Source organism: Penicillium cinerascens (assembly GCF_028974065.1).
Source record: "Penicillium cinerascens strain IBT 15544 chromosome Unknown scaffold_4_segment0_segment1, whole genome shotgun sequence".
NCBI lineage: Eukaryota > Fungi > Ascomycota > Eurotiomycetes > Eurotiales > Aspergillaceae > Penicillium > Penicillium cinerascens.
The window spans coordinates 83,199-94,089 of record NW_026695298.1 but is presented as its reverse complement, the minus strand read 5'-3'; the positions used below and the strand labels follow the sequence as shown (position 1 = coordinate 94,089).

At 48.3% G+C, this 10,891-nt stretch overlaps 4 protein-coding genes across 4 annotated transcripts; 1 reads left to right on the top strand and 3 right to left on the bottom strand.

The window, feature by feature from the left end:
* Positions 1-726: 726 nt before the first annotated feature.
* On the top strand, positions 727-2,436 carry N7498_009124 (MFS transporter; the record flags this gene model as incomplete). Its single annotated transcript, XM_058456180.1, has 2 exons — positions 727-1,351; positions 1,433-2,436. 2 exons carry the CDS (start codon positions 727-729, stop codon positions 2,434-2,436), a joined length of 1,629 nt encoding a protein of 542 aa, XP_058303079.1.
* An 83-nt stretch (positions 2,437-2,519) lies between these two features.
* Positions 2,520-3,252, bottom strand: N7498_009123 (SEC14 family lipid-binding protein; the record flags this gene model as incomplete). Its single annotated transcript, XM_058456179.1, has 2 exons — positions 2,520-2,999; positions 3,091-3,252. 2 exons carry the CDS (start codon positions 3,250-3,252, stop codon positions 2,520-2,522), a joined length of 642 nt encoding a protein of 213 aa, XP_058303078.1.
* A 4-nt stretch (positions 3,253-3,256) lies between these two features.
* N7498_009122 (aldehyde reductase II) lies at positions 3,257-3,670 on the bottom strand (the record flags this gene model as incomplete). The annotated part of the gene is made up of 1 exon (XM_058456178.1): positions 3,257-3,670. One exon carries the CDS (start codon positions 3,668-3,670, stop codon positions 3,257-3,259), a length of 414 nt encoding a protein of 137 aa, XP_058303077.1.
* Positions 3,671-5,307: 1,637 nt separating this feature from the next.
* On the bottom strand, positions 5,308-10,348 carry N7498_009121 (multidrug resistance-associated protein; the record flags this gene model as incomplete). The annotated part of the gene is made up of 10 exons (XM_058456177.1): positions 5,308-5,926; positions 6,004-6,084; positions 6,147-6,336; positions 6,431-6,856; positions 6,978-7,093; positions 7,276-7,387; positions 7,446-7,760; positions 7,826-8,989; positions 9,045-10,080; positions 10,133-10,348. The coding sequence occupies 10 exons, from the start codon at positions 10,346-10,348 to the stop codon at positions 5,308-5,310; spliced, it is 4,275 nt and encodes a 1,424-aa protein (XP_058303076.1).
* Between the last annotated feature and the right edge of the window lie 543 nt (positions 10,349-10,891).

The following is a 10,891-nucleotide window of genomic DNA, read 5'->3' as shown; positions in this document are numbered from 1 at the left end:
ATCGGCCCTCTCTTTCCACCTACTAGGATCAGCAGTTAGCTATGTATTTCGGCGAGTGTGGTGATCAGACCGGTGCCATTTTGAGTTCGCGACGGGCCGTCTCATAATGTATAAAACTGTAATCACCAGTAGAGGGCCAAGCACTAGACTAGTTGATAAGTGTTTAAGTACACCCACTCCGATGATTCGCTTATGCATGTATATCACGCAAGCCGCCCAACAGTCATTCGCATATGCTAAGGCATGTTACATAACCCTGTATTAGCCTAACATAAGCATCGCGGAATACGGGAGGACCTACATAAACGAGAGCGCGGGGGGAATGAGATCCAATGCCATCCAACGCCATCCCACGCTAACGGAACGCCTCGCCTCCTTGTTCTTTGAACACGCCACCGACCAGTAAACCCCTGTTCGAACCCCTGCGAACCAAAATACTGAACCACAGCCAAACTTCTGCACGATGCCGGACATAGGAAGTAAGAGACTATGTCCGTATCTGCGGCCTTAAAACCGCGACCCCTGCATGTCGCTTCCTCTATCAGCATCGAAGTCTTTCCCGTTCACGAGAACAAATGTCAGAAATTCTGTATCTTTCACGTCTTTATTATCTCTGATTTCTCTCCACTTGGCAACTTAATACCTACCCACGGTCTCTCTCTCTCTCTCTCTCCATTTTCTCTCCATTTTCTCTCCCCCTCGTCGGCACGAAAAAGCAGCGGTAGCATGGTCTCGTCAAAGTCGGATTTGCGCGCGGTAGTGTCTGCAGCCCCAGCTGAAGCTGAAGCCGAAGCTAACGGGCGGTCCGCGAACTGCTCGCCTGGTGAACATCCCTCAAAGCTCTCTCAAGTCGGTTTTAGCCCTGGCTCCCTCTCCTTGGGGGATGAAGAGAAACAGGTGGTCGCTCAAGTTGGAGCGACCTCTACAGATTCTTCAACGTCGCTGGCCTCAAATATTGTCGACTGGGACGGTCCCGATGACCCTGGAAATCCAGTCAACTTCAGTGGTCTGATTAAAGGCACTAATGTCGGAATCGTGAGCGCGCTGACTTTCATTACTCCGCTCGCGTCGTCTATGTTTGCGCCTGGTGTGCCTGTGCTCATGGAGGAATTCCATACCACGAATACGCTGTTGGGCTCGTTCGTGGTGTCGGTCTATGTGTTGGGTTTCGCCATTGGGCCGCTCATTCTGGCGCCGGCCTCGGAGCTCGTCGGGCGAGCCATTATTTACCATATTTGCAATCTCGGCTTCACGGTGTTCACCATTACATGCGCCGTGAGCACGGATATAGGAATGCTCATTGTCTTTCGGTTTTTCCAGGGCTGCTTTGGCTCGGCGCCGGTTGCAAATGGTGAGCGGCTTCTTTGTTTTATTCGATGCCCTACCCCGTAGCTAGATCCGATGTACTGATACTCCACGCCCCCCGCTATAGGCGGGGGTACGATTGCGGATCTCATCATGCAGGAAAAACGGGGAGGCGTCATCGCTATCTATGCCCTCGGTCCCCTGCTCGGTCCGGTCATCGGACCAGTAGCAGGAGGGTACCTGACCGCAGCCAAGGGCTGGCGTTGGGTCTTCTGGGTTCTCACTATGGTGGGCGGATTCTGCACTATAGTGTCCTTTCTCTTCCTGCGTGAAACCTATCCCACCGTCCTCCTAAAGCGCAAAACGCAACGCCTCATCAAAGAAACCGGCAACACCAACCTCCGCTCTAAACGAGACAACGGCCTCTCCACCGGTCAGCTCTTCCTCCAAGCCCTTACCCGCCCATCTAAAATTCTATTCTTGTCGCCGATCGTCTTCGTGAGTTCGATTTACGTGGGTATAGTCTACGGGTACCAGTATCTCATGTTTTCGACCTTCACTGAAGTCTTTGAGGAGCAATACCAATGGCCAACTAAATCCTCCGGTCTAAGCTTCCTGGGAATTGGTATTGGTTCGCTCCTCGGACTGTTCGTTATTGGCGCTGCATCGGATCGTATTCTCAAGGCCAAATCAAAGCCCACCCCGGAGGCTCCCTCAGGTGGCATGCAGCCGGAATACCGTCTCCCGCCGCTGGTCGTGGGTGCGTTCTTCATCCCGGCGGGTCTGTTCATGTATGGTTGGTCTACGTATCACAAAGCGCACTGGATCGTGCCGGTCATCGGCACTGCTATCATGGGAATAGGCAACATTGCTGTTTTCATATGCATTATGAGTTACCTGGTCGATGCCTTCACGATTTACGCGGCCAGTGCGCTGGCTGCCAACACGGTCGTGCGTAGTATTATGGGTGCATTGTTGCCCTTGGCGGGACCGGCTATGTATGACTCGATAGGACTGGGATGGGGGAATAGTTTGCTGGGATTTATTGCCGTGGTGTGCATTCCTGTGCCGTGGGTGATGATGCGGTATGGAGAGAGGATGCGGCTGGCATTTGATGCGAGTAAACTATAGATAGGGCGGTTAAAGGACAGATGTTGAGGAAATTGGCGTGTGTCGACATACGTAGGGCAAACTTGACACGGTATCCATAGTGTCTAATTATCTCCGTTGTTGTCATCTCTAAATGGTAACGTAGCTATGGCCACGTCCCTCGTTCTCTCCAGGCCTGTCATTCTGATGTTCTTCTCCGCGGTTCCCACTCTGATCGCCTCGTCTTCCAATTTCACCTGAGCAATCATCGTCGTCCTTGCTACGCCCTCAATACTACCCACTACAACGGCTGTCTTTCTTCCCGATTCATCAAGAACCCATTTCATCGGCCCGGGTGGCAATTTCCCCTCTTCTTTCCACTCTAAGCCAGATTGAATCCTGACATCCAAGTCGAGCGGCGTGCCATGTTCCCAGGCAAACTCTCCACCAAATCTACTCGGAATACTCTCCGTATCAATGTACTTCGTCGGTTTTGGCATCATCTCGCTCGCTGGCACAACTACCACCTTGCCCACTGTCCCTGGGTCTAGCCACTTCCTCATAATACCCCACATCCATCCAAAATATAACGGGGCATTGAGGACCTGAGAAGGCGCTATTAGTTCCCGTGCTATCAGCGTGTATGGAAGGCGGACAAAAAGGAAACGAAAAAGAAAATTTCCACGGGAGACACACAAAAAGCCGACCAATAATCTCCGGATACCCCATCATAAATAATTGTCCAATGTCACTGGTATAGTTCTTGATATCCCAACCTTGCTTCATTGTGAAGGTACTAAGGTCCACGAGATATTTTGCGCTGGTGATCGGGATGCTAGGCCGCGGTCGGTCCTTCATCAAGCTACATATCTACGGCGGCAGTGTAACTGCTCGTGAGGACAAAGCATTTCACTGAGGGGGCTCGGGCGGCGCTCTCGAGAGCTGCCTGCAGGGCATTGAGGCCCGGTGGGATGACCTGGGTGTGGTCCGCGTTCAAACTGGTATCGGCGGCCATGTAGGCGATGCCATCGACGTCTTTGATGAGAGCATCCATAATACCCAGTGCAGAGAGACTGGGCACGACAAGGACGTCGAATTTGCCCGTGGGGTAACGTGTCTTGACTGCCTTTGTGATCCAGGAGGCGCTCTCAGGCCTTCGTACGGTGCCTCTGACTGCGTATTCCCGTTCGACAAGTTCTAAGACCAAATGAGATCCGAGAAAACCATTCACCCCAGTGATGAGAACAAGGCCCCCGGGAGGAATGATAGACCCCATTTGTAGCTGTGGTGTGTATGTGGAAGATGGGGATGGGAGGACAGTGGGAAATTGGCTTTCTGTGGACTTAAAGAACTTCAGGGGGCCACGCCCGTTCTCCTCTATAAACGCATCCACCTCCAAATGAAAACCTGTACCGAAGCATCTTACTGCCTTCTATAGGGTCAGGATGGTCGAATTAACCTCCAATAGGCTCCCTATATGCAGCCTACCAGGTTAGGTAATATCCCAGTCGGGCGGGCGACAGACAATCTGCACCTCACTTTTGGCTCCATTCATCTTCTCTTTCCCGGATAGCGCCTATATGTAGGCCTCGCTATGGTGCGGTTCCGGTTCCAATATCTAGGACCGCGCATCGCACCTCATATTTTCGCGGTTCCAAAACTGTCGCACCGCACCGCGCCGCGGTTCCTTGCGGTTTTGACGCGGTTAGACCTCACCCAAACCCGCGGGTTACCCACGGTTTGACAAATAATACGCCACAACACTGATGGTAAGGACCTACGTGATCCGGTAGAACGGTCGATAGTCGATTAGTAGAAAGGCCGTGGCGCTTTCTACTATTCTACTATCTACTCAACTACAAAAAGAGGAGGACAAGATATATAAGGACGCTTATTCCTGTACCTAGCTTAGTTCTTCGCGATCAATCCTACATTGTTACTTGGAACCACCTTGTTAGTATTTACAGTTCGACTTCGTTAACAACTATCGTACAATAAGGGGAGCTACTTCGGTACTGACCTTATTGGCGCTCTACCTAGCATATCCTGCAAGACGACTCTATAGACCCGAGCCCGTGTAAAGCCTAACGGACTAGGAAACGGTACAGTTGCAAGTCATTCTCTTGGGACCCACCGCCAGTGCCAAGAAGGTCGAACCCAGCCTACTTAGTACATATCGTTATTCTCCCCTATAAGAATAACCACAACCACTTAGTACGTATACCTTCGCGCACGCAACTTACCGTGACCAGTTAGCAACGCTTAATATATAATTTAGGGATAAAAGGATATGAATTTAATCTAAATAATACTATAATAAATCGTTTAATTTAGATAAATATACGATTAATAGAGTGGTTGACGTAAATAAAAATTTATATGCTTATATTTACCAAAAGGCACCACCTCCGTCTTATGCTAAATATATATTTCAACAATAACCTAAAAGATTTCTTATAATATCACATTGCCACCACTGTTGAGGATAAGTCTAAGACGATCCACGGGCACCTACATGTAGGCTTTTTGCCGTAGGGGGATTTCCAACAACCATAACCCTACGGTCGCACCCTTCTAAACCATGTAAATAATTGAAAACTACTATTATTAAAATGAATATATAAGCTAATTTCTCTATATTTTGAGTACGTGAAGAGGAATTCAATTATTTAATATAGTAGTAAAGATATTTTAAAAATAGTATAATTTCCTCTAAAATTTAAAGAACGCTAGTATATTTATAGTCAAGCGCTAGCAAGCTTAGATTAGTAGGGGTTAAGAAGTACGCTATACTTTTAACGTAGACCAATTTTAGGAGCGCAACAAATCGTCGTCAATGATTGAGTGGAATGACTGAAAGTAGACCGAGACTTAGGAAAATATAAACTTCTTCATTCTATAGGCTGGTCTGGATCAACGTGGCTGGCTGTTAAGAAGGCTGCTAAAGGCACTATCTTTCTGGCCAGCAAGTTCCCTAGGTCTACCAGTCTCTATCACCTTTCCCTGATCGAGAACGAAGACTAAATCATAATCCATGAGTGTGTGGACACGGTGTGCCACGGTGAGAACCGTGCATGAATGAAACGGCTCACGTTCCAGAAGGGCCTGAACACGAGCGTCCGTTTCCATGTCGACACCGCTAGTTGCTTCGTCGATAAGCAGGATTTTGGCATGGCTTGCTTCTATCTTCAGTATCGCACGGGCAATCTCCAGCAATTGTTGTTGGCCCCTCGATAGAGATAGAGTATCAGTTATCTCAGCCTCCAGTCCACCCCTGTCGTCCAACACGCCCTTCCAGATCCCTACTCGGTCTAGGGCCGCGATGATATCTGCATCGGGGAGTTTTCCAGTGGGGTCTGTGTTCAACCTGACTGTACAGCCCACCATGATGAATGGATCCTGGGGAATGGTGACGAGCCTTTCTCTGACCATTTCAGGTGGAAGGGTAGCAAGATCAACGTTGTCGATCAGAATTGATCCATTCGTAATGTTGAGCATGCCCAAAATTGCGGATAATAGAGAGCTCTTTCCACTAATTGCTCATAACAGAAGGAGTCAGGCCACATACTCAATATTTCACCGGATAGGATACGCAGAGCTGATACTTACCTCCCAGTGCGCCCACAAATGCCAATCCTTTGACCAGGAGAAGCCATGAGAGAGAAATTCTTCAGAGCAATAGCTTTCGAACTATTCAGTCTCATTTTAGCGACCGGAGTGAAAGACAATTCATCTGTCTGTGAAATTCTTACTGGTACTGTGCATTAACTCCCGAGACATGAATTGCGCCCCAGGCTGGCCAATCACTAGGTGGTTCCGTTTTTCCGCTTGTCACTTCGCGGATAACCTCCATTTCAAAATCCCTGACTCGTGAGATTGAACCAAGTGATATCTCGAGTTGGGTCCAGCCCGATATTAAAGATGAGAGACTTCCGTTGAATGCTTAACGAAGTTTAGTCAGACGGGCAAAGAGAATAGGTTGAAGCATTTGATAGGAGAAGAATGAAGAGCAGTTCCAGGGGTACGCATGACTTACAGAGGATGCTGTTTAGTGAGACACCAAGTAATCCCACACTAGTCCTTTGCCTCAAAGATACCACTAGGCTAACGACAATAATCGCTTGTGCGGCAACAATCAGGTCCAGGACCAGATTAAGCCAGCGTTGGATGCAATTCAGCATATAGTACGTGCGTTGAGTGACATCTAATAGTCTTGAATTCTTGTTCTGGAAGTCTTCTTCCCATCCAAATGCTTGAATTGTAGCAAGGCCGTCGACTGTATCAAGAAAATGAGAGTACAGTGGGCTTTTGCTTTCCAGATCCAGAAGTCGAAGCTGTCGTGAAGTTTTTAGATAAACATGCTGTAGCAAAAAGACAGCAAGTATCAGGAAAGGAAGGGAGATAGCCACGTATTTCGATCCCGTAGCAATGAGTGCAGCGCTAGCAATTGACGAGAAGAGATCTGTAATCGTAAGAATGCATCTCCCCAAAGTAAAGAGTGCCCATTATAATCGATAGATCTCATTGTGAGATTAAAGTGGGTATGGGGCAAATCGTGAAAGATGTAGGGAAGCGGGACTTACTTGAGACAGTGATCAACACGCCGATAGGCAATTGACTTTCTATGAGGGTCATGTCTTGGCTGAATCGGTTCAATATTGACCCAGTTTCAACTGTTGCAAGGAATTCCGGTGTCGCCCTTCAAAGATCAGCAGCGGACGAAGACCGGAAAAGACAGAACTTAATATACCGTATAATAGTCTTCAGTACGACATAGTGAAGAGAGCGTGCCGTTGCAGGCGAAATCAGGATCAAGATAGCCCTTCTAAAGTAAGCAACTGATACTTTATGACTCAGTTCAATGGAGACCTCATAACATACCAAATGTAGCCACCATTCCCGATCGTGTTGCAAATCGCGAGGATGAAGTATATAGTGACATAGAGCGGCTTATGACCTCCGCCGCGGTTAGCCCACTGCTCCAGCCAGATCTCTATGTGCAAACCAATGTCAGTCATGTAAGGAGTAGTATAACGTCAAGTTTCACCTACGGCTGTATGTACTGGAGAAGACATTAATAGTCACGAAGAAAACAAAGATCATAGCCTTCGTCCAGCCAATGTAGCGCAAATAGTACCTATAAACAGCCGAATCTCCCGTTGCTCTTCTGAGATCATTCATATCATTCGCTTTAGATATCTCGGTTGCTTTGTCTTTCATTGTCAATGCTGGGCTTTCCTCTAAGCCCTCATCTGCTGCAGCGTCCGGTAGCAAAGCTTGGTATACGGTTTCCTCGCGGGCCTCTTCCCGGTAAAGATTCCCGTCCGAAAGAACCAGAACCTTGTCCGCATAAGATAGATGTTCAACTATCGAGTTGTCAGTACACAACACTAGGGATTGGTGGCATCTAGGCTGTCAAAGGGAGCCCTACTGTCGTGAGTCACCAACACAACGGTCGAAATTGTTCTTCGCAGCAGTCCGTCAACTCCGAAAAGACGCTCCATGATGACAGCTTTTGTTTTCAGGTCTAGTGCACTGAGTACATCATCCAACAACATAAGTTTCCTACGAGCATACACAGCCCGTGCAAGGGAAATCCGACTCATTTGACCGCCGCTGAACTGATTCCCGGATCCATTGCCGATTTGCGTGGCATCACCCTCGGCAAACAATTCCAGGTCTGGAAGCAAAGCACATGCATGAAGAACGTCCGCATACCACTCGTAATCAATAGTTGGAGTGGTTAATGGTCCAGTAGAGGTTACCCCACAAATTGCGTCTCGGATGGTCCCCTTCGGGATCCAAGGGATTTGCGCGCAAAAGGCCGGGTTTTGAATTTTCACTGTAGTCACCCCTTTCTCGCAAACTGCTTGGCCAAGTATTGCCCGAAGCAGTGTGGTTTTCCCGGATCCCACTGGTCCCCGAATAATTACTAGTTCTCCTGCTGTGACTTGAAGACTGATATCCCGTAGTACTATCTTTGCCGATGGAACTGGGCGGATATTGACTCGTTCCATAGATATGACGGGGAATATGCGATCGGCAATGCCGCGGTTCAACAATGATATAGGCTGCAGCTCACCAGAGCTATCGTTCGTGTGTATGTAAGCTTCTTCCGTGGTACTAGAAGTGGTATCTGGCTTAAGCTGACCAGTCGGCACCATGAGAAATGCTTGGATTCTATCGAAGCATCCCGTAGCTGCCGCCGTGGAAGGGACCGCACTAAGCAGCTTAGAGGCCGGGTCAGTGAGAAGTGTTATGACTGATAAACTGCTCAGGGCCTTGATAACATCAAGTTCCTTTCCTTGACCAGCGTAGACTGCGAAGGTCAAGGCTGGTGCTAATGCCCATGGTAGGTTCTGGATCATGTTTTGCCAAACGACACTCCATCGATATTTGGCCATTTGATGGGTTTCTTGGACTCGTTCGTTCTGTATGAGATGAAGAAAAGTGTGACTCAACCCCATCCGTTTAACAGTTTGGAGATCACCCAGCATTGAACGGGTGATTGCGATGCGCTGTTGAACAGCATCAACCCATACTTTCTGCTGCCCCCCAATATTCTTCGAAATATATGTACTCCCTACACTAGATACTATGTAAAAATATCAGCAGCCAGTAGCGTGATGTGAGGTGATTGGGATACCCACTGATCACGATAATCAATGGCATCAGACAAACCCATCCTATACGAAGAGCAAGCAGCGAAATGCCAATCACAACCTCGATGGTACGAGCCCAGCATTCATTTAAAGTCACTAGGCAAGCGATAATCCGGTCAATGTCTGTGGTCATAAGAGTAATTGTGGCCGAACGATCCTCCAGTGTCCCATCGGGGATACGCAGCGCATGGTCATAGATCATCGACGAAGTGGCCCCTCGGAAAATTGTCGTGAACCGATTCAGCATGTGGTTATAAGACAGTGTGGAAAGAGCCATGCCTAGGTATATGAGAATAGTGACACCGATAAGGCCGTAGCCATCGTTCATCGCGGCATGTGGATCATCAAGCCAGTTGAGCATGGAAGTGATCAGGAAGGGTTGCGCAAAAGTAAACCCTATCAAACACAATCGAGGAAATACCACTAGTGCCAATGAGCCCTTGAGAGCCCGGCACATCTGCACTGGGAATTCGAAGCGGCGTGCTGGGCGTTGGCGTTCGACCCAAGCTCGCAGCGCCTTCTCGGCCGCGCCCGAAGACTCCAGAGGCTTATCCAGAACATCCAGATCCCCCACAGTGAGCAAAGATCGGAAACCAGCATGAAAAAGACGATTCAACCACCACATGAAGGACCGGTTCAAGATACCACTCGTTGACTCTGGTGGTAGATCACGATACGTACCAGTGAGGTACTTCTGCTTCCCCAAACTCTCCAGAAGCAGCATCGTCGTCTTTGCAGCCACATTAGCCGTAAATAGGCTGGGAATGACACTTCCAGCGCGAGACAACCAAAGAGTTCTGGTTTGCACAATATCGAAGAGTAGCGTGAGGAAAAGATAGATGGCGAGGAGTGATGACGGTTTGACTGATCGCTCATCCTCCATCCACGATAAAATTAAAATCTCCATTGCAACTGCCAGATTGACCGCGCCAGATGCCACGGAGACGTTTGTATGGGGCGTAACGTTCTGTGCCCAGCTAATAAGCAAAGCGAGTTGAATCGCTGCAAACGCTAAGGTAGTTATCTGTGCTGCGATATAAGTCGGACCTTCTAGGTAAAGGTGTGAAGGTTCTCACCAGCTTTGCAGATCTCAATATATTAAATTGGATTCGGACATCGCGTTTAGCGAGAATTTGTAGTCGAACAGGAGAAATCATGAGAAATGCGACCGCAGGAACGAGGCCGAATATGGCCTGCTCGAACAGAAGGGTGAAATCAAAGCCATCGCGGCACGCAGGATTCATCACAGGGCCGAAACCATTGCCCGCCTCAACCGAGCAGCCTGAGGGCATCATGCTGTGTCTATCTCTCTGAGTCCCATGAAAAAGAGAAGGGAAATATGGGAAGCTGACAAATTTGAATGAGCTGACTAACTAACTAGAGGCCACGTAATGGAGACTTTATGAGATATGTTACTCCGTACATATGGTGCTTTTGATTTGATTTGATTTGATCTATTTTTAGTTTATGCCGTCGGATCTCCGAGGCTATTCCAAAGATTAGTTTAAAAATACTGTAAGCCTGAAATGCCTGTAAACTATCTGCCACGCTTAGTACTCTTCCCCCGAACCTAAATAAGCGAGCTTTAGCACCCCCTTAGCTTCACACAACATCTGTCTTTCCCAGCCACTTTCTGCACTTTCTGTATCTTCTACCCTATTGTATCGGCTTCAAAATAATGACGGATGCGACACGATTGAAGAGCAAGAAAATCTGGCGTACCGTGTGGTCTGGTCAAATTGAACCCGTGGCTCGAGTCTGACTGCTCTAATCTACACATCGCTAGCGAAGTATATAGCAAAATCATGTCTTGGTCCTCAGGGTGGCACGTAGGT